The 20,158-nt window shown below is 40.5% G+C and overlaps 1 protein-coding gene and 1 long non-coding RNA gene across 2 annotated transcripts in view; both read right to left on the bottom strand.

Moving 5' to 3' along the window:
* Window positions 1–20,158, bottom strand: part of LOC137249971 (uncharacterized) — a 73,031-nt gene that overhangs the window by 22,632 nt on the left and 30,241 nt on the right. The window lies entirely within an intron of this gene.
* Window positions 15,922–17,676, bottom strand: LOC137248012 (regulator of nonsense transcripts 1 homolog). Its single transcript, XM_067778910.1, has 2 exons — window positions 17,248–17,676; window positions 15,922–17,182 (listed from the first exon to the last, which is right to left on the bottom strand). Exons 1-2 carry the CDS (start codon window positions 17,469–17,471, stop codon window positions 16,561–16,563), a joined length of 846 nt encoding a protein of 281 aa, XP_067635011.1. The 5' UTR covers window positions 17,472–17,676; the 3' UTR covers window positions 15,922–16,560.

The raw sequence follows: 20,158 nt of genomic DNA on the forward strand, positions 1-20,158 counted from the left end.
TATAACTTTCCACATTTTGAATCAGTAATGAAAAGAGCAAAATTTACTAAAATTTATCTGGCTGTGGGTAATAAGGTGTTGATGTCCTCTCTTAACGCAATATAATGGCAACGGCGACGCAGGGAAAATAATAAAAATCCTATAAATTTACTGATCATAATTAATTAATTCCTCCCTTTCTATGCAGTTGTATGCATACATACATTTGTATTTTGTTCTCCAAACGCTATTTAAAGAAATCAATTGGTATTTACATGAACTTCGAACTCTGTAGTATTTGCATTCCTCAGTGGATTATCAATAAAAGTATGACAAATTACCACTAACACATTCATACATGTTGTTTATATATTTAATATGGTAGGCAATTTACCCTTTCTGGTGCGATGATCCTGGACAATCGGGCCTGACTAGACGCGGTTAATTTTGCTTTAAGAGAGCGTACATAACGCGAACCATATGATGTTAGGGCACAATTTTGATGATGCAACAAATCAAGGAAATGTCTGCTTCTAATGCTTATAGGATAGCAGCAGCAGCTCCCGGTGGCGGCACATAAATAACAGTTGCATGCGGATCAGTTGCCTTTTTTGCCTCGGCTACCTATTCAATTTTAATTCACATTACATTATCTACTATTGCAATTTTTAATCAATACAAATCAATATAAATTACCGAAGCAAATACTGGCAAACCAAGATGCGTAGTTCCACCCTTTTTTGGGGAAATACATCCGACCAGTTTGGTAGCGTATTCCAAAGCATGTTGGTTGTGGAAAGTACCTTGTTTACCGGTAAATCCTTGGCAAATGACACGTGAATCTGCATTTAATTGTAGGTTTCTTGTTGTTTTGGCATAAAATAAATAAATAAATGTAAGGCGCGATAACCTCCGAAGAGATCTAGGGCCGAGCTTCTCTTCCAAATTGCTTCGTGCTCCTCTTGATTTTCCCTACAAATTGGCCGGACGGGACCTGCATGTTTTATGCCGACTCCGAACGGCATCTGCAAGGCAGATGAGTTTTCACTGAGAGCTTTTCATGGCATATTCTGAGCAGAATCGCACCCCAGCAGAGATGATATATATATATATATATATATATAGAATAATATAACATATAATATAACATTTTTTTTATTATTTAAAAAGGCACATACGTATGAATGAAAAGCAGAAAGTAAATGTTGTTTTTGTTGTAGCGATAAGGACACACTCCCTTCTAGGCCATCCCGTCGATTCTATACAACTTAATATTATTTTGGGCGAAGGCCGCAGAAAGGTGTTCTGTGCAACAAAATTTTAGTAGTAGTGCAGTTTAGGGGCCCACCCTAAAATTGGGCCTTTTTTTTGAGTGAGGTATCAAAAGACGCATACTCATGTCTAGATCAAGAATCCGAAAGCGGAAGTTCACTTTTTTCACCCGTTTAAAAATTATCGGCGAAAAACAGGTTTGTGGGATACATTTTGTTCCCGCACGTTTACAATCTTTTAAGCGCACACATCACTTTACTTTTTATATTTAGTATATTAACATAATCTAACTTGCACGAATTAACGAAAAAATTATGTTAAATTTCACTAATTTACTTATAAAATATCAACACGAATATTGCAAAAAATTTCTGTCCAAATGAAAACATATGAAAGTGATGGAAATTACTTTTGTTTTTCTCTGTTAGGATTAATAAGGCTCAACATATATTCAAATAAACATTATATTGGTTTTGTAATTCACGGAATAATTTGCAATTTTATAATAATTATAAATAAATAAAAAATCGTTTACAGCTTTTTGACAAAATTTCCTATGAGCTATTTGTCAAAAAACTGCTGGAACAAGTGCAGAATACATACATTTTTCAAAAAATAAAATAAAAAATCGGACTTTATAGAGATTTTTATGCTGATTCCAACGGTATATCTCTTTTTTGGTGCAAATGAAAGGTTTGGGTGTAATTCCATGTCAAAAGGCGAAATTATGAACTTTTCAAATCAAAATATCTCCGAAACTAGTGAATGGATTTCAAAAATTAAAAAATCCAAAAATAACTTATAAAAATACCTTTCATCTGATGTATATATATCTTTAACTTTTCTAGTCTTTATTTACCAAAAATTTGAAAAAGCTCTTTTTTGCATTCGTGAACGAGCTGATATTACCTTATAACTCTTATGTTTTTTATTATGTTAGCCGATCCAACACCGGCTGCGCCATGCACAGTAATTCTGCGTATAACACTTTTGTGCATAGGCGGCTTTCGGCCGCGCTTATAAAAAATAACCCTGGGTTACGCCATGCCAATTCCGGGTGTGTGGTATAACCGTGGCTACCGCCTGGCGGAGCCCAGGATTATTTTTTATAAGCGCGGCCGAAGGCCGCCTATGCAGAAGGTGTTCTACGCAGAATTACTGTGCATGGCGCAGCCAGTGTTGGATCGGCTAACATAACAATAAACATAAGACTTGAGAAAAGCAAGAGTAATTTCTTGCTCATTTAATTTCTATTATTGCTCATCTGGCAGCACTCTTCACCATCAGGTGTTTTTCTTCAACAACGAATCAAGTGATTAGAGTGTATTTTCTGTATTTTTATTACCTAATTGCATATTAATTAGAGAAACTAGACTTTCGAATTCTTGATCTAGACGTGAATTCGCGTCTTTTGATACCTCACTCAAAAAAAAAGGCCCAATTTTAGGGTGGGCCCCTAAACTGCACAATTACCAAAATTTTTAATTTCCGCTTTCAGATTCTAAAGACGGAGCTCAACACGCGTCTTTTGATACCACTTTGTTTAGGCTGTGCACTGTCTTGTAAAACGTTACCTTTTTTGGTTTTGGATATCGAATCTTCGAATTCCAATTGGTGGCAAGAGGACTTGGTTGCCTCTAGTTAATGCGCCAGGTTTTTAGAAGTGTCTGAACAGCTAACACATGTCACAACTTAAAAGCCCGTAGCACAAGCACTTCTTCTTTGTACACACCAGGTTAAGCGATAGCTTGTAAAAGTTTAATTAACACAATTATATTTTTTCTTGGTTTTAAAATGTTTTCCCGGAATAATTAATAAATTGTCATTAAAAATGACACTGTCATTTCGAGGACAGCACGAAACTCCGATGTGTTAGTGGAGAGCGAAAACAGCTTTGAATGTGTGGGGGAACCAGGGTTGGGAAATGACATTTCATGAATTGTACTAAATCCACTCAAAACTCGTACTTTTTTTTTCAAATTGTACTGAATTTTTTTGTGTATGGATTTACATATATTGCACTATTACTCATTTACTTTTTTTTACTTTTTATTACCAAAATTCGCTGAATAATGTGAAATTGATAAAACCCCCTGTGAAATTCTGTATATATTTGCAAAAAACGGCTCGTTCAGTTCATTTTTCAATAATCGCACCTTTGCCCAAAACTCAGAAATGGAATGATTTTTAAGAGCACGGAATTCTTCGTGTTCTGACAGGACTCGATATTCCGAATTAATTTTCTCGATTTTACAATTTCACATGTAGGAAATAATTTAGCAACCAGTGGAACAATGCTAGTTACTTCTGATAAAACAGTTTCAAGAGCAAGCTTTGTGACCCAATTCAAAATTTCATTATCAAGGTCAATTTTCGTCTGTAGGTTTTTACAAAACTCCATGTAAAATATTTTGACGTTTAGTTTAAAATTTTTCCAATAAATTTTTACAAATGAATAGATTTACTTCAGCGTCGCAATATATACTATCAATATCCATATGGTTTTTGTTCTTATTTTAGAAATATTAGTGTTATCCAAATATTCTTTTTGATTTCAGTGAAAAACAGGTGGGTTTCATACATTTGTATGTAGGTATATATTATCTCAAACTAATTATTGCTTGAAAAATCGTATGTGATAAAAAGAGACAGTGCTAATCGAACTACTAGTGCAAGTACACAAATGAAAGCAACGTTGTCGTTTGTTCGAAAGAAGGTTGTCATAGCGTCAAAATACATTACTAAAATTGGAATATTAGCTGTAGGCAAAATTGTACCAAAAATGGCAGCGTAGTACTTCAAATTGTATCAAAAAAGTACAATTGTATCGAAAAACCCAACCCTGGGGTGAACTAGTCACCTCTGTCTTGTAGGGTAGTGATGTACGTACAGGGTGATATCCGCTCTCGCTTAATTGATGATCCAAAGGGAATGAGTGTCGTATGCAAGTGAGCAATCATACGTGACGTCATCTAATAATTCATGTATGTAATTATGCTACTGCATGCAATTCAACATGCGGTTCCTCGACAATAGCATTTATAATTATTGATTTCGTTCGTCTCACTCCCCGCAAGGGATTCCAAATGTTTGAGATTAAGTATGTATGAACTAGCTTCGTAAACTCCTTCATCAACCAAACGATCATTTATAGTAACTATACGACGAATTCAGTATTTATTAAGATATTTAGTTATAATTAAGTAAGACAATGAAATTTTGATAACAATGGTAATAAGAATTATAAAGTGTGAAAAATGCGTAATGAAACTCGCGGTAGCCAACCAAAGACCACTATGTAACTGTTTATTTCAAAAAGGCCTGCTTTCTAGTGATGGACGATATGGCGATTTTGAGCTATCAGTGAAAATAGATATGGCTATTTTTGAATCGCGGCTATTTTTATAGCTATAGCGATCGCTTTATTTTAACTAGCGATTCTATATAGAAGATATGATGGGCGATACAGCGATTTTGAGCTTTCAGTGAATATAGATGTGGCTATTTTTTAGAGCTATGGCGATCGCTTTAATTTATTTTTAATAAGCGAATCTGCATTTATTTGTATACTTGGATATAAAAAATGAACGTTTTAGTTTGTTTACCGGAGTAGATTCAATGTTATACATCAATTTAATTTAATATACAACTGATGTAATGTGAAATATATATTATTAACTGGCTGACGACAATATGTTCAGACTCGTATTACACTCAATGAGATGAAACTAGCGGAATAGATATGCACCTTTGTTTTATAAATTTTGCTAATTGGAAATGCTTTTATTTTTAAATGTAATATGAATCAATCCGAAATAAATCTGTATATTGTTATGGTTACGCATTTTCTAAGGGAGCAGTAAGGAAGACAGTCGGCATGATCTGGTGGTGCACAGTGGCTAGTCATGTCGGCTGGGCGGGGTCCTTGCCAACCTTACTGTTCCTGCGCCATAACAGGAAAAAGTTCCTATCATGTCTTAAAACAACCGTCAAAACTGACAAAAATAGCGCAGAGCCGACTCAAAACGTTTATAATTCAAAATAAAACAACATCCGGCCGAACCGGATGTCACGCACAGACCGGTACAACATTCAAAATTTTAAACTTAAAAAAAAAAAAAACTAAACGCAAAAAAAATTTACCGAACCGGACATGGCCGATTACTAACAATGAAACTGAAAAAAACTGCTGAAAATTTAAAAGAAAAACAACCAAAAAGAAATGGGCCATATTCGGCCGTGGGGGCGCCGCGGGTGTTGTTGCGACGCCCAGTGCATATCCCACCCTCAAAACCCTGGCCACCGACGCACCTAATTTTCGGTGGCCCCTTACCTGTATTCCCAACGTGCCTCCTAATTCAATGAGGACATCAGCATTCCCATTTAAAAACTTTATTAATTATAATTAATTTTTTTTTTTTTTAAAGAAAATCAATAATACAATTTTTGTCTGTTTTGCTTAATTAATATAACCCTACAGCTCATGGAAGCAATTCTTATGTTTATACATATACAATTTTTGTAAGAGGGAAACGTTAAGGAAGAATTCTAAGTTTTAATGAGAACCGCTCTTTGTTTTCGCGGATTTAGCTATAAATGTACTATGCTCTCAAACAATTGCAATTGTTGTCAAACTCAATGTTCAATGCATTTTACCTGCATCTGGGAAAAAAAGTTACTTGTATGTTTTCAATGCGTTTAATTATTTCATTTAATTCTAAATTTAATAATGATCTTAAATTTTATTTTCCGACTTGGGGTTGCCGTAAATATTGACGTTTCGATAATAATAAATAGATGGTGCAAAAGTTCAATGCCTATTGGCCGTCAACGCCATAGTTTTCGCCTTTCAAAAGTGCGCTTCCTTATAATCTAAGGATATTTAAATGAGCACGCCCTAGGCGTCATATACGTACGTAGTGTATGAAGAATAAATTTTATGCGAAAAAAAAATTAATTGCAGTTCATATAATTTTATGTACTTCCCTTTCTACGATTTTGCATGTACATACATTTATGTATATTTTAAATGGTGTTATTTCAAGAATCTAACATGAGTTCATTAAATTGAATAGAAAAAAAAGGTTTGAATTGGGTACAGCAGTGAGCACGAACATAGCATCGAAAATTAATACTAAATGTTTTATGTTATAATCTCCCTTCATATATTTTCGTTAAAAGTTCGAAGGTGTTCAAAACAAAGCTTCGTTAAAGGTCCAAAAAAAAACTTTCGGAACCATTACCGAAAAAGCTAATGTTGGAAAAAAACGTTCATCTATCCTACTTCGTAGGATAATGCAAAAAAAAAAGATAGCATCTAAATACTAAAATCAACTGAAACTAAGCTCCAGTGGAGCTAGGCTGTAGTGCACTGAATGAATACACACGCGCCACTGTCCATCAAATTTATATGTATGTACTATCCTTACATATGTGCAAACAAATTCGCGTGGTGGCGCGCGGTATTGGCGCGCTGGGTTGGTACTGTTGGTGGTTATGGCGTGCGGCCTTGGCGCGCAAAGTTGATGGTTGTACGCGGCTTTGGCGCGCAGTGTTGGCGCTGTTGGTGGTGTTAAATATTGATGGTGGCTACTGGTTGCGGCTACATATTGATGGTGGCTACTGGTGGTGTAGCTTATGAGGTGGTCGGCTTTTGCCGTTGCCTACGACGATTATTGTTACCACGACCATTTCCAATTCCACCCGATGAACGTGCCAAGTCCAATAGTGCCTGTGAAGACACTTGGCCGCCTCTCCCAAAACAGAAGTTAAATCTCGTACCTGCTTTCCCTTATCGAGAGTGAAGAAGGTATATGCAGTACTTAATTGTCGACACGACCAGTACTATCAATGCGATGTACCTACGTAGTTTTCAGATGAATTTGGATAATCGTAATTGATGACGTATTGCAAATCTTCTACATCTGAACCACGAGAGGCAATCTCAGTGGCAATTAAAATATTGGATTTTCCCTTACGGAAGTCTTTCAATACTGAATCACGTTCAGGTTGTGATTTATTGCCATGGATGGAAGTGGCGGTGTAACCTTCTTACGTATTATCGGTAAGATTTCTTCGACCTTAATTTTTGTTTCGACGAAGATAATACCTTTTAGTGTTTACGACGTTTATTTGAAGCCAATAAATCATTTCAACGAACAAAATATGTACATATGTAAGTATGTTTTCATATTTTCTCCGCATAAATCTTGAACTAAATTGATTAAACATACAACAGCATAAGGTTTAACATATCATAATTTAAAATTGGATCAGAGTAGCCCCAAAGTAATTCGGTTTCTTTTTTTTTTGAGCCTTTGCGTCTTCATAGCTGTGTTTGTTTTAGCTTAGGTGCACTTAACCATGGCAATGGCGACTTGGTTTTGATTTATTGAATAAAAAGTACTTCTATTTGATATAGTTTGAGCAATTTCACGAACTTAAGATTTTTCTTTCTAGGCACTTATTTGTTCTTCTAAGCCACCAACCAGCATTTCTGATATGCACCACCGCACCGAATAATCAACCTCTTTTTCTTTTTTTCCCGGAAACAGCGCGTTTCTTTTTAGAGATCATCATTCATCAGACGTGGCGACCTCTACTGTCCATTTTCGATTAACATTGCGATGCACCTTTTATTTGCCATCACTAGCCACTAGGTGCGTTCCAAATGAGACTATCCCAAGCGGACCATAACAAACCTGCTTCGCTTTGAAGAACAGGAATCCAAATCGTCTGTGGGAAGCCACTGCCAGGAACCTCCGACGACAAGCAACGTGGGGCACGACTCACCCCTAAGATAAGAGTCTCAAAGTTCTACCGCGAAGCTAGCCGGGCAACATAGGTCCTTCAAAAAAAGTTAAGTCAAGTAGGGAATTAATTTTGTTTCTTAGTTTTAAAGGCTTTGCGGCAATTAGACATTTGTTATGGAGAACTCGTCAAAACTCCGTATGGTTCTAGTGGTTATCGCCCCCACCGAAAGGCAAAAAAAAATATGGGTGTAGACATTTTGATAAGGAGAACTCGTACAAATTCCGAAAGGCTAGTCCACTTAAGTTTGGACTGCCAGGCTGTTCACGGTTCTCGGTGAGTACGCGTGTGAACATCCTATGAGGTCATTGCTCGGGGATAATACTGGGCGAGATGTCCCCGACCGCCAAAACGCCCAGACAAAAAAAAAGTCCGATTGGTAGGTTAAAAAAAAATCAACTGGTAATTGGGTAAACTGTTCTTGAGGGTTTATTTCGGATGTATATCCGAAGCATGGAAGCGACCTATCCATTTCCCGTTTAGGTCCTCGAGATCATACAGTGCATTGCCTATTTTTCGGAGCACGTGAAACTTAAGGTATTTTGGCAAGAATTTGGCGCTAATGACCTGTTTGAAGTTACTTAAGGCAAAGTTTTTCCGGAAAACTTCCTGACCTTCCTTGTAGTTGACTTGTCTAGAGCGCATGTTATAGGTGTTTATTCCCCTATCCTTGGCCTGATCTAAATTTCTACGGATCTGCTCGCGAATATTAGCCAACTTGTCCGTTCTGCTCACTATGGTAACCTGGTCTTCGCGAAGGCTGCCGAGTTTCTCTAATATATTGTACGCTGAGGCATGTTGGACCATATTTTGGCCATATAATGCAAAATAGGGAGAGCACTGAATTGCCGTGTGAAAATCATTTCTCAAAACTGATAAAATTTCGGGTATATGCTTATCCCAATCGGTATGGTCTGGTTTATCCTTCAGGAAAATTCTAATCTTCGACACAATTTCTCTATTAACGCGTTCGGATGCGTTCGCTTGAGGAGAATATAACCCCGTCCTCACGTGCGTCACCCCGTAATTTACTAAAAATTGGGTCATTTCCTTAGAGATAAACTGTTTACCATTGTCACTATGAATAAATTCAGAGACCCCTACAGCGGGAAAAATTTATGAAGCGAAGTAATTTATAACGTTAACAGTGGTGGCTCTCTGCATGGGCTTTAGCCAAACGTATTTTGAAAGATGGTCTAGTACTATAAAAAGAAATTGATTTCGCCGCATAGATCTCGGATACGGCCCCAGGAAATCGCAATATAATCGCTGAAATGGCCTCTCGGATGCAAAGGCATTCCCTATAGGTGGTCTCGACTGTTGATTAGTGAGTTTTACCGATTTGCAGGTATCACAACGCTGGACGTAGTCCCTGACGTCCTTAGCCTGCTGCGGCCAGAAGTACTTCTGCCTAACACGTTATAAGGTTTTCTGCCACCCGCCATGGTAACTCCGGTTAGCGCCATGTGCTAATCTCACTGCTTCCTCAGTTAGCCCTTTTGGCAACCACAAACGCCACAGCGAGTCTTCTTCCCCTTCCACCCCCTTGCGAAATTTAACTCTTTTGAAAATTACCCCGTCCACCACTCGTAAATCCGGAAGCGATTCCTCGTTTTCGGTGACGGTCCGAATTAAGTCTAAATATTCGTTACTGCTAAATTCGGGAGAGACTAAGTCTATTTCCCCGGGTGTGGTAGTGAAAGTCAACTCATCGGCATCAAACCGCGAAAGCGCATCGGGTACTACATTCAGGGTGCCTTTACGATGTTCCATTTTATAATCGTATCTTTGCAGCAGATGTGACCACCTCGCCAACCTCCCGCTCAAGTTCTTTTGCGTCATCAGCCACTTGAGGCTGGAGTGGTCCGTGATAATCCGAAACAGTAAGCCTTCAACATAGGGTCGGAAACGCTTCACGCTGATTATGGCGGCGAGACATTCCAGCTCGGTTACTGTATAATTGGAACAACACACTCCGTCAACACCTATTTTGGACGCGTCGCATTGGATTACGAATTCTGTGGAAAAGTCTGGTTGGGCCAAGACAGGAGCGGAACTCAAGGCTAATTTAAGTTTTTCGAAGGCCTCTATAGCTTCAGAGGTAAGCTTGAACGGGCCTGATGACTTACGGAGACAGTCGGTCAAGGGACCTGCCAAGTCAGCAAAATTGGTAATAAATGCCCTGTACCAATTCGCCATGCCCACAAATCTACGCACTTGCCGAGGGGATTTACGGATCGGAAAGTTTTGCATCGCTTCTATTTTTCCTGGATCCACCTTCAAACACCCGCTGCCTATCAAGTACCCTAAGTAATGAATTTCCTTCTGACAAAATTTGCTTTTGTTTACGTTTATTGTCAGACCTGCGTCTGTCAAACATTTTGCCACTACCGCCAGCAATTTCAGGTGGTCTTCAAAATTTGTACTACATACCATCAGGTCGTCGGTAGACGAAGACATTCTCCCGCAGATGCGAAGGGATTGCCTTTTCCATCAGTCTACTCATAGTTTGCGGTCCATTGCACAGACCAAATGGCATTACCTTGAAGTGATACAGGGGCCTCCCCGGAACTGCGAATGCTGTTTTTTCCTTGGAGGACTCTGTCAATTTGATCTGGAAGAACGCGTCCTTCAGATCAATGCCACTAATAAAATGCGTATCTTTCAAATAAGCCGTTGATATGAGGCAGGGGGTATGAGTCCTTCCTAGTCACCGCGTTGACCTTCCTAGAATCTATGCACAGCCTAACTTTACCTGGTTTCCGAACCAGTACCACAGGACTACACTACGGAGAGTTTGATTCTTCTATAACTCCCAATTCGAGTAACCTGTCTAATCCGCTAAAAGCTTTGGCTTGCCTCGGTGGCGAAAGGGGGAAATGTTTGCTTTTTTATAGGAACGGCATTACCGGTGTCAATGTGATGCTCCACTAATTTAGTTTGCGCCAGGCCTAACTTTTCGTACGAAGGAAACGTCTCTATGACCTTTTGCAATTCTATTTTCCGGGCTGGTGACAATTCATGGAGGTTAAGTTCTTCTTCCTTTTCAAGTCTAACCTCTATGCACTCTACGCTTGGGAATATTGCTTTCCAAAAATCTACCCCGAAGTAAGCTTCTTGGTAAAAATGAATAATCTTTGTGATATTCTTGAGAATAACCGGTAGAGACACTGAGCCTAAGATTTTTTGCTTGTTGCTACCCGCGGTATATACGAATGCATGCGAGGGCTGATAATCGAGGCCGTTATCCCTTAGGAATTCTACTCCATTTTTTCCAAGATGGAGACGTTGGCTCCCGAGTCCAACAACCCTACAATGAAACTATCTTTTATTTTAGCCTTTACAAGAGGCCTTTCATCCTCTGTAAGCGTTAACATGGTGGCTTGCAGCAGTCTGTACTCTCCTGTGGTATGTTTTCCTGCACTCCAAAATATTTTCTGATACCGGGTATTGTTCAAAAATGCCATTTCTTATTTGTTCGTACCTATGTTCCCTTTCTTCTAGACTTGGAGAAAAATGCGTCTGGCAAGCGACATTCATATGCTGGCGTCGCAGAATTCTGGTCGGTTCGCCCATAGCGAATGAGGACGTTTGACTATCGGACTCAGAACTATTGGAATTGTCCGTGCTGTCTGGGAAGGTTATTATTACATGTGAGGATTCTTTCGCCAGGGTACTACTGCACCTCGGAAGCTCACCACCTCCATGCAACTCGGTACCTGCGAGGGATCTCCCCTCTGGTTCAGTGCACGGGACGGCGCCTCGAGCACTGGCTGGTGTGGGAGCTATTATGTCGAACGAGGTTCCCCCGCCTTCTCGCTCGGGTAATGGTTTCCCTGCCTGCGATGGTCCCTAGGGCATCTTGGAGTTAATACTCCCCTATGGCCACATTTAAAACAAAAAGAATTCCTAATGAGTTCCTCACAGTATATATAAGAGGGGCCCATTGCCTGGAAATTCCAGCATTGGATTCCTGAATAGTCCGGTCTCCTGCTGCGTCGATATTCTAGCGCCTCTATCTGTGGATCCACTTCACAATCCTCGCCTTCCATCCTCATGTCCGGGGTTGTCACACGGGCTTCGTTCACATGCCGTCCTGGGTAAGTGGCTCTCAACAGCTTGATTTCCTTCAGCACTTGTTCTCCTCTGCGTGCTACATCGCGTAGATCATGAAGGGTTCTTACATCCGCGTTGAAAAGCGTCAGCTTAAGGCTACTGTTGACGTTCCTTTTTATGATGTCAATCAGCAAAACCTCTGACATAGGTTCTCTTAAGCGCGCGTTTAAGGAGATTATATCCGTGTGGAACACGTCATAGCACTCACTCAGTTTCTGCTTCCGCATGGAGATCTCCATCATGATCTCGTGGTCAGTTTTTAGAGTACTGAACTCTCTTTTTAAGGAATAGCACAAAAAAGCATATGTCGCATTTGCGTTTTGTTTCGTGAACAGCCAGTACCACTCTTCGGCCCCAGAAAGGAATAGGTAGAAACTAGCCATTATTTGTTGGTCCGTGCATTGTGTGCGCTCAAACAGGGTGTTTACCTTAAAAAGAAAACCTGCCACGCTTCCAGTCCCGTCAAACGATATTTTCCACTCCTGCGGTTTCACTACTATGCTGCTCGGAGCAGGGTTCATTGGTGGTACTACTGCTGGAAGTGGGTTACGTTCCATTCTATTCGCGTTTCTGTTCAAATTTATGGACTGCTGCGCAGACTCGAGAGCGGCGTTCCACGCTGGTCCATGTTGTTTCGGATTGACCCCATCTCCCTCCGCATTTCTTCCTGCGAGGTCCTGAACAGCTGGTGTAACACTTTCACCCACGAGTCCCCACGAGGAGCTTCGTTATATATCCCTGGGGTATTCGTCCGGTCACTTGCAGCTTCTCTCATATTTCCCATTGCATTTTCTGGTCGACACATTGGTCAGTAGCCCCGAGATATCATGCGCGTTTAGTAGGGGCGCGTTCAAATTACTGGTACCTCCAGGTCCATCCAATTTTTCGCGGTGGTCGTTCAGGGCTGAACCTGTATGGGTCCCCGCGGGATTTCCGTATTGCCCCTCTACTGGGGTATGCATCACCAGGGGACGCTTCGTTTTCGAAAAAGCCCCCCTATCATTTCCGTCCTGGTTCTGGTGCCCTCTAAAGTTCCCCGCACTCCGGAACGGAGTATTCCGGCCCGGGTGCCCAAATGACTGGTCATGCGACATGATGATTAAAAAAAATGTAATTTGTTAGGTCGTAGTTTGATATTACAAAGACTTCTGCTTAGACAAAACGCTAAGCAGTTAGGTTCACGCTATATCCTAAATGATGGGTTGAGAACAAAAAAACGTATAAATATATGTAAGGGAAACAAATTTTACGCGAGGGAATAAAAGAAAATTCGCGAGAAAACTACAATAATGGCTTCTTCGATAATCGTATCGAAAAACGTTCAAACCTGGATAAAAGGTGATTAGTTATTTGCAAATTTTATATCCCATACACAGAAGGCAGTATGGCTACAGGGGAAAAAAAACACAAATCCATTCATACTTGTCCCTAGTGCACCCAACCGCAATGCGAGGGGGTCTTAAGGCCCCCCTCCGAGACTGGTTGGGGCCACTAGAGTCACTTCCAGACACACACGGGTTGGTCTCAACACGCCCAGCCGCAACGCAGAGGCAGTCTCCAAGGGCTCGCCCCTGGGACTGGTTGGGGGTGTTGAGGCCTCCCGTTCACTCTCACTGGACACCCCTCCTGCCTCCGCCGCAATGGGTGGAGCGGTTTCGGAGCCGCTCCCCCAGTCTGGTGGGACAGGAAGGAGTGCCACTTTGAATCCCAGCTCAACTCGTCACAATCCAGGTGGCATTCTGAGTTACCACCTGAGACGTGGGCTGAGCTGGGGTCCTACCATTCGCTCACACACTCACGCCAGACAGCACAAAATTCGGCAAGCAAAAGAAAAAAATTTTAAACATTACAAAAGAAAATATAAAAATCCCAATTATTGGACACCTTTATACCAAGCCGACTAACGGATAACTCCCGGTAACGAAAACCCCAATTACAAAAAAAAACTAAGTGCGTTCAGCACTGCCTCGTCGGGTGAATATAAAAATCCGGATAACTTGACGTGAAGTCCCGTGGATCCCTCAGCTACCGGAGACGATGATCACTCCGGACACCCTGATCCGTCTAACCATCCCACCGCAACGCAGGTGGCTGCTCCTGTGGCTGCTCACTCCGGACTGGTGGGATGGGCAACTTCACAGTTTGACCAGGAGTGACCCTCGCACCCGGCGCCTCAGGAACCACGATGGGCGCCATCTGTTATGGTTACGTATTTTCTAAGGGAGCAGTACGGAAGGCAGTCGGCATGATCTGCTGGTGCACAGTGGCTAGTCATGTCGGCTGGGCGGGGTCCTTGCCAACCTTACTGTTCCTGCGCCATAACAGGAAAAAGTTCCTATCATGCCTTAAAATAACCGTCAAAACTGACAAAAACAGCGCAGAGCCGACTCAAAACGCTTATATTTCAAAATAAAACAGCATCCGGCCGAACCGGATGTCACGGACAGACCGTTACAACATTCAAAAATTTAAACTTCAAAAAAAAAGTTGACCGAACCGGACATGGCCGGTTACTAACACTGAAAATCGAAAAGAAAAAAACTGCCGAAAATTTAAAAGAAAAACAACCAAAAAGAAATGGGCCGAATATAACGTGGGGCGCCGCGGGTGTTGTTGCGACGCCCGGTGCATATCCCAACCTCAAAACCATGGACACCGACGCATCTAATTTTCGGTGGCCCCTTACCAGTATTCCGTACGTTCCTTCTAAATCAATGAGGACGTCAGCATTCCCATTTATAAACTTTATTAATTACAATAAGATTTTTTTTTTTTACAGAAAATCAATAACACAATTTTTGTCTGTTTTGCTTAATTAATATAACCCTACAGCTCATGGAAGCAATTCTTATGTTTATACATATATAATTTGTGTAAGAGGGAAACGTTAAGGAAGAATTATAAGCTTTTAATGAGAACCGCTCTCTGTTTTCGCGGATTTAGCTATAAATGTACTATGCTCTCAAACAATTGCAATTGTTTTCAAACTCCTACAGTATTCTTGAGAATGTTCAATGCATTTTACCTACATCTGGGCAAAAAAAAAAGTTACTTGTATGTTTTCAATGCGTTTAATTATCTCATTTAATTTTAAATTTAATAATGATCTTAAATTTTATTTTCCGATTTGGGGTTGCCGTAAATATTGACGTTTCAATAATCATAAATAGATGGTGCAAAAGTTCAATGCCTATTGGCCGTCAACGCCATAGTTTTCGCCTTTCAAAAGTGCGCTTCCTTATAATCTAAGTATATTTAAATGAGCACGCCCTAGACGTCATATACGTACGTAGTGTATGAAGAATAAATTTTATGCGAAAAAAAAATTAATTGCAGTTCATATAATTTTATGTACTTCCCTTTCTACGATTTTGCATGTACATACATTTATGTATATTTTAAATGATGTTATTTCAAGAATCTAACATGAGTTCATTAAATTGAATAGAAAAAAAAAGGTTTGAATTGGGTACAGCAGTGAGTACGAACATAGCATCGAAAATTAATACTAAATGTTTTATGTTATTATCTCCCTTTACTTATTTTCGTTAAAAGTTCGAAGGTGTTCAAAACAAAGCTTCGTTAAAGGTCCAAAAAAACTTTCGGAACCATTGCCGAAAAAGCCAATGTTGGAAAAAAAGAATTTATTCTGAAAGTTGTATTTGGCTGCATAATATTTGTATTTTAAAGTGAATAAATTTTTAATGAAAAATGCGGAGGAAGAATATAGCAAATTCTTCAAACTATTATAAAAATATTCTTTAGCTTTTAGCGGTTCAAATTTCCATGTGGTTTTTGTTATTTTGCCACATTTGATGTACACACATACACTAATGCAGAAAGGTGTTCTGCGCGCATTTTTTTTTTTTTTTTTTTTTTTGATCCCCAAACCGGTGTCGGATCCACCCAGGGTAATTTTTTATAAGCGCGGCCAAAGGCCGCTAACCCATAAAGGTGTTCTATGCAAAAAATTGTGGATCGGGCCCCATATTTCGGACCCTCCCGGGGTCATTTTGCGGTTTTTTAAATAAATTTTGACTGAAATAAAGTTTTTGATTTTCGCTTTCGGATTCTTAAAACGGAGGTCTAGACGCGTCTTTTTATACCATATTTGAGAAATTTCGATAAAAATTAGTAGGTGCACCGTGTGTAATTAGTTAAAAAATTTTACTTTATTTAATAAAAGTGCGTGAAAGGTATATTACCAAAGCGAAAAAGAATATTAAACTCCACAACAGCTTGGTTAGAAGCGTTTAAAAGGCTAAAAAGTGTTGGAAACTAGAAATCACCCTTTTCTCTAGTCCGCGGTAGTTTAAAATTGCCTTTCATAATTTACAAAGGCACGGGGATGCAAACAAGGTTTAAAACCTATTTTCCTTTGGTTTAGGGGACGGACATAGCTGAAGAAATTAAATTTTTAATTTTTATTTTTTTCAATAATTGTTTGCTTTTTGTAGCGACGCTTGAAAATATATTCGTGTGCAGATCTTGAGGCGTAGAGAAATTGTAGCTATATGAAATATCTTGTACGCTTCTAGGACGCGTATCCTCGTGTGCACCTTGCCTTAGTTTCATGTCCGAATCAGTTTTAACAAGTGTAAAATATGCTATTGTTTTTTTGTTTAAGCCAACGCCCCATCTTATTTCTATACCCTCCTGTATTTGCGATTCTTTTAAATTTTTATCGTATTCTGTTTCTAGGCGCACAAGTGGACCAAAAACTTTCTCGTATTGATAACCATCTTCATAAAGCAATAGCATTTGTGATGTTTCAGTATCTATACCAGGCTTTTCTAAATCCTGAAATGTTGCATCAATATTTTCATTCCATAATTCCTCCAATTTGTTTATTTGTGCTGCTGATATTTGTCGTGCACGCGACTGCTCTTGCTCGGTAGGCACCTTAACCAACCACGGCAAAAACGAACGATCAGTTATAAGTGGCTTCCATTGTTCTTGATGCCAATTTATATCTTTCAAAGAGTTTTGCGCTGCACATGGTTGACTAAAATTTAAATTTATTCGTTTAAATATATACACTTTTAAATATTTACTCCATTTTCAGCTTACCGGCATAACAACACTACAACAGAATCAGCCTGTGCTGGAATGAATCCTAATACATATACATTACATACGCCACACCAGTAACATTTTAGTACTGTTTCTCTAAGTGGACCTTCAGAATGTAGGGTGACTTCCCTATGTTTAGCCCTCACCGAATGATTAACAATTTGAAGTCCAGATGTGTTTCCTCGGCCATTGCAAAACCATTTTTTGCAATTATTGCACATCACTTCGTCGTCGAAATTGTTGTTGCACAAGTTTGCATTGTTCCGTTCGCCGTTTCTACAATTTCTCTGCACAAAAAGCAGCCCTTATTTACCACTATCTGTTGACGAGAAATTTTTTTCGTTGTGTAGTTCTTAAGACAACTATCCCGATTTTTCGATAATAGCGGGCAAACATTTGTAAAAGTATATTTTTTCCAATTTTCGAGAAAATTATTCCTTTTTGTATCCAATAAACTTGTTTACTCAGACGGAAAGTAAAGCACACAGATGAGTGAGTAGTGATGGACCATATTTCACTATCGATGATTGCATCGCCGCTATCACTATTAGTATTAGAATTCCATGCTGAAGGAAAATCGCCAATCGCTATTGGCGATATTCTGCCAGAGGTGATTGTCATTCAAAAGAATCGAATTAAGGAAAATCTCCAATCACTGATATATTTGGATTGCAATAGCTATAGCTATTAGCGATTTGTCAATAGCGGCGCTGCAATCACCAATAGCGAAATATCGTTCCATCACTACTGCGTTCCAATGTATATATGTATGACTATTTTGACAGCTGTTGTTGTTGTTGTTGTAGCAATGCTCGCCCCACCTAATAGCCGCGACCGATCACAAATTGTCATCAATATCCTCTAACGGGAGTCCAAGGAAACTTGCCGTTTCAACAGGGGTGGACCATAAGGAAAGGGGTGTTAGAGGCGTTGGTTCCACATTACAATTAAAGAGATGGTTGGTGTCATGTGGGGACACATTGCAAGCAGGGCATACATTTTGTATGTCGGGGTTGATTCTGGATAGGTAAGAGTTTAACCTGTTACAGTATCCAGAACGAAGTTGAGCAAGAGTGACACGCGTTTCCCTGGGGAGTATGCGTTCCTCTTCTGCGAGTTCTGGATATTTTTCTTCAAGTACTGGATTCACCGGGCAATTCCCGACATAAAGGTCCGACGCCTGTCTATGGAGTTCACCAAGGACCTGCTTGTGTTTTTCCGCTTCATACGGCTGGGTTCTCAGGTGCCGTATTTCCTCAAAAAGCTTACGGAGATGACTCCTTAGGCCCCTAGGCGGTGCTGGTTCGTCAATCAGATGTCTGTTGGGATGCCCAGGTTTCTGGGTATTCAACAGAAACTGTTTGGTCAGCATCTCATTTCTCTCCCTGATGGGGAGTATTCTCGCCTCATTATGCAGATGGTGTTCTGGGGACATAAGAAGACAGCCCGTGGCGATTCTGAGAGCGGTATTTTGGCAGGCCTGTAGTTTCTTCCAGTGGGTGGTTTTTAGGCTTGGCGACCATATGGGTGACGCGTAGCACGTAATCGGCTGGCTAATTGCTTTGTATGTGGTCAAGAGCGTTTCTTTATCTTTTCCCCAGGTACTGCCAGCAAGGGATTTGAGGATTTTATTACGGCTCTGAATTCTTGGAACAATTGCGGTTGCGTGCGCACCAAAATGTAGATCCTGATCAAACGTCACACCCAAGATTTTGGGGTGTAGGACAGTCGGTAGCGTAGTGCCATCGACGTGGATGTTCAATATGGTCGACATTTGGGGCGTCCATGTTGTAAATAAGGTCGCGGAAGATTTAGTCGGTGACAATGCCAGGTTTCGCGAGGCGAAAAAACTGGAGAGATCAGGGAGATAGCCGTTTATTTTATTGCATAGCTCATCGATCTTTGGGCCTGGGCCTGTGGCCATTATTGTGCAGTCATCGACGTAGGAAACGATTGTGACTCCTTCCGGTGGTGAAGGTAGCTTAGATATGTAGAAATTAAACAAAAGCGGGGATAGGACACCACCCTGTGGCACCCCTTGTTTAATTCTCCTTTGTTTTGATGTTTCGTTTCTGAATTGCACCGATGCCTGCCGACCACCCAGATAACTTGCGGTCCACCTTTTAAGACATGGGGGAAGGGTAGACCCTTCCAGGTCTTGCAGTAACGAGCCATGGTTGACCGTATCAAAAGCTTTTGATAGGTCTAACGCTACGAGTACTGTTCTATGGTGGGGATATTGATTCAAACCGCAATTTATCTGGGTGCTAATGACATTTAGCGCGGAGGTAGTGCTATGGAGTTTTCTGAAGCCATGCTGATGAGGGGCTAGCTGCAAATGTGCTTGGAAATAAGGGAGCAAAATGGCTTCAAGCGTCTTTGCCACTGGCGATAGGAGAGATATCGGACGATATGACTCACCTACGTTAGCTGGTTTCCCAGGCTTTAGTAGCGGGACCACCTTGGCCATTTTCCATTTCTCGGGTATGACAAAGGTGGAAAGAGACAGGTTGAAGACATGCGCTAAATATTTGAAACCCTCTTTCCCTAGGTTTTTAAGCATCGGCATGGCTATGCCGTCTGGGCCCACTGCTTTGGATGGTTTAGCGCTACCAATGGCGTCCTCAACCTCTCTAGCGGTGATGGTAATTGGTGACGCGCTGAGTTTGTGTTTATGTGCGTGTCTATTGGCTCTCCGTCTATCTTTGTCGACCGTAGGATGCATTATATATTGTCGGCAGAAAGCGCTCGCGCATTTTTTCGCATCCGACATCACCTTATCGCCAAAGGCGATGGAAACTTTGTCTTTGTGCTTAGTCGGATTCGATAGGGACTTTACGGTGGACCAAAGTTTACCTACACCGGTAGAGAGGTTACAACCTCTTAGGTGCTCTTCCCATTTCGCCCG

The sequence above is a fragment of the Eurosta solidaginis genome, chromosome 4 (genome assembly GCF_040869045.1).
Source record: "Eurosta solidaginis isolate ZX-2024a chromosome 4, ASM4086904v1, whole genome shotgun sequence".
NCBI lineage: Eukaryota > Metazoa > Arthropoda > Insecta > Diptera > Tephritidae > Eurosta > Eurosta solidaginis.

Excerpts from the sequence above, each read along its gene's own strand:
- LOC137248012 (XM_067778910.1), bottom strand. The coding sequence starts at position 17,471 with ATGTGCAATAATTGCAAAAAATGGTTTTGCAATGGCCGAGGAAACACA. Across the intron at positions 17,183-17,247 it reads GTTGTAGTGTTGTTATGCCG|TCAACCATGTGCAGCGCAAA; the intron begins GTAAGCTGAAAA and ends TTTAAATTTTAG.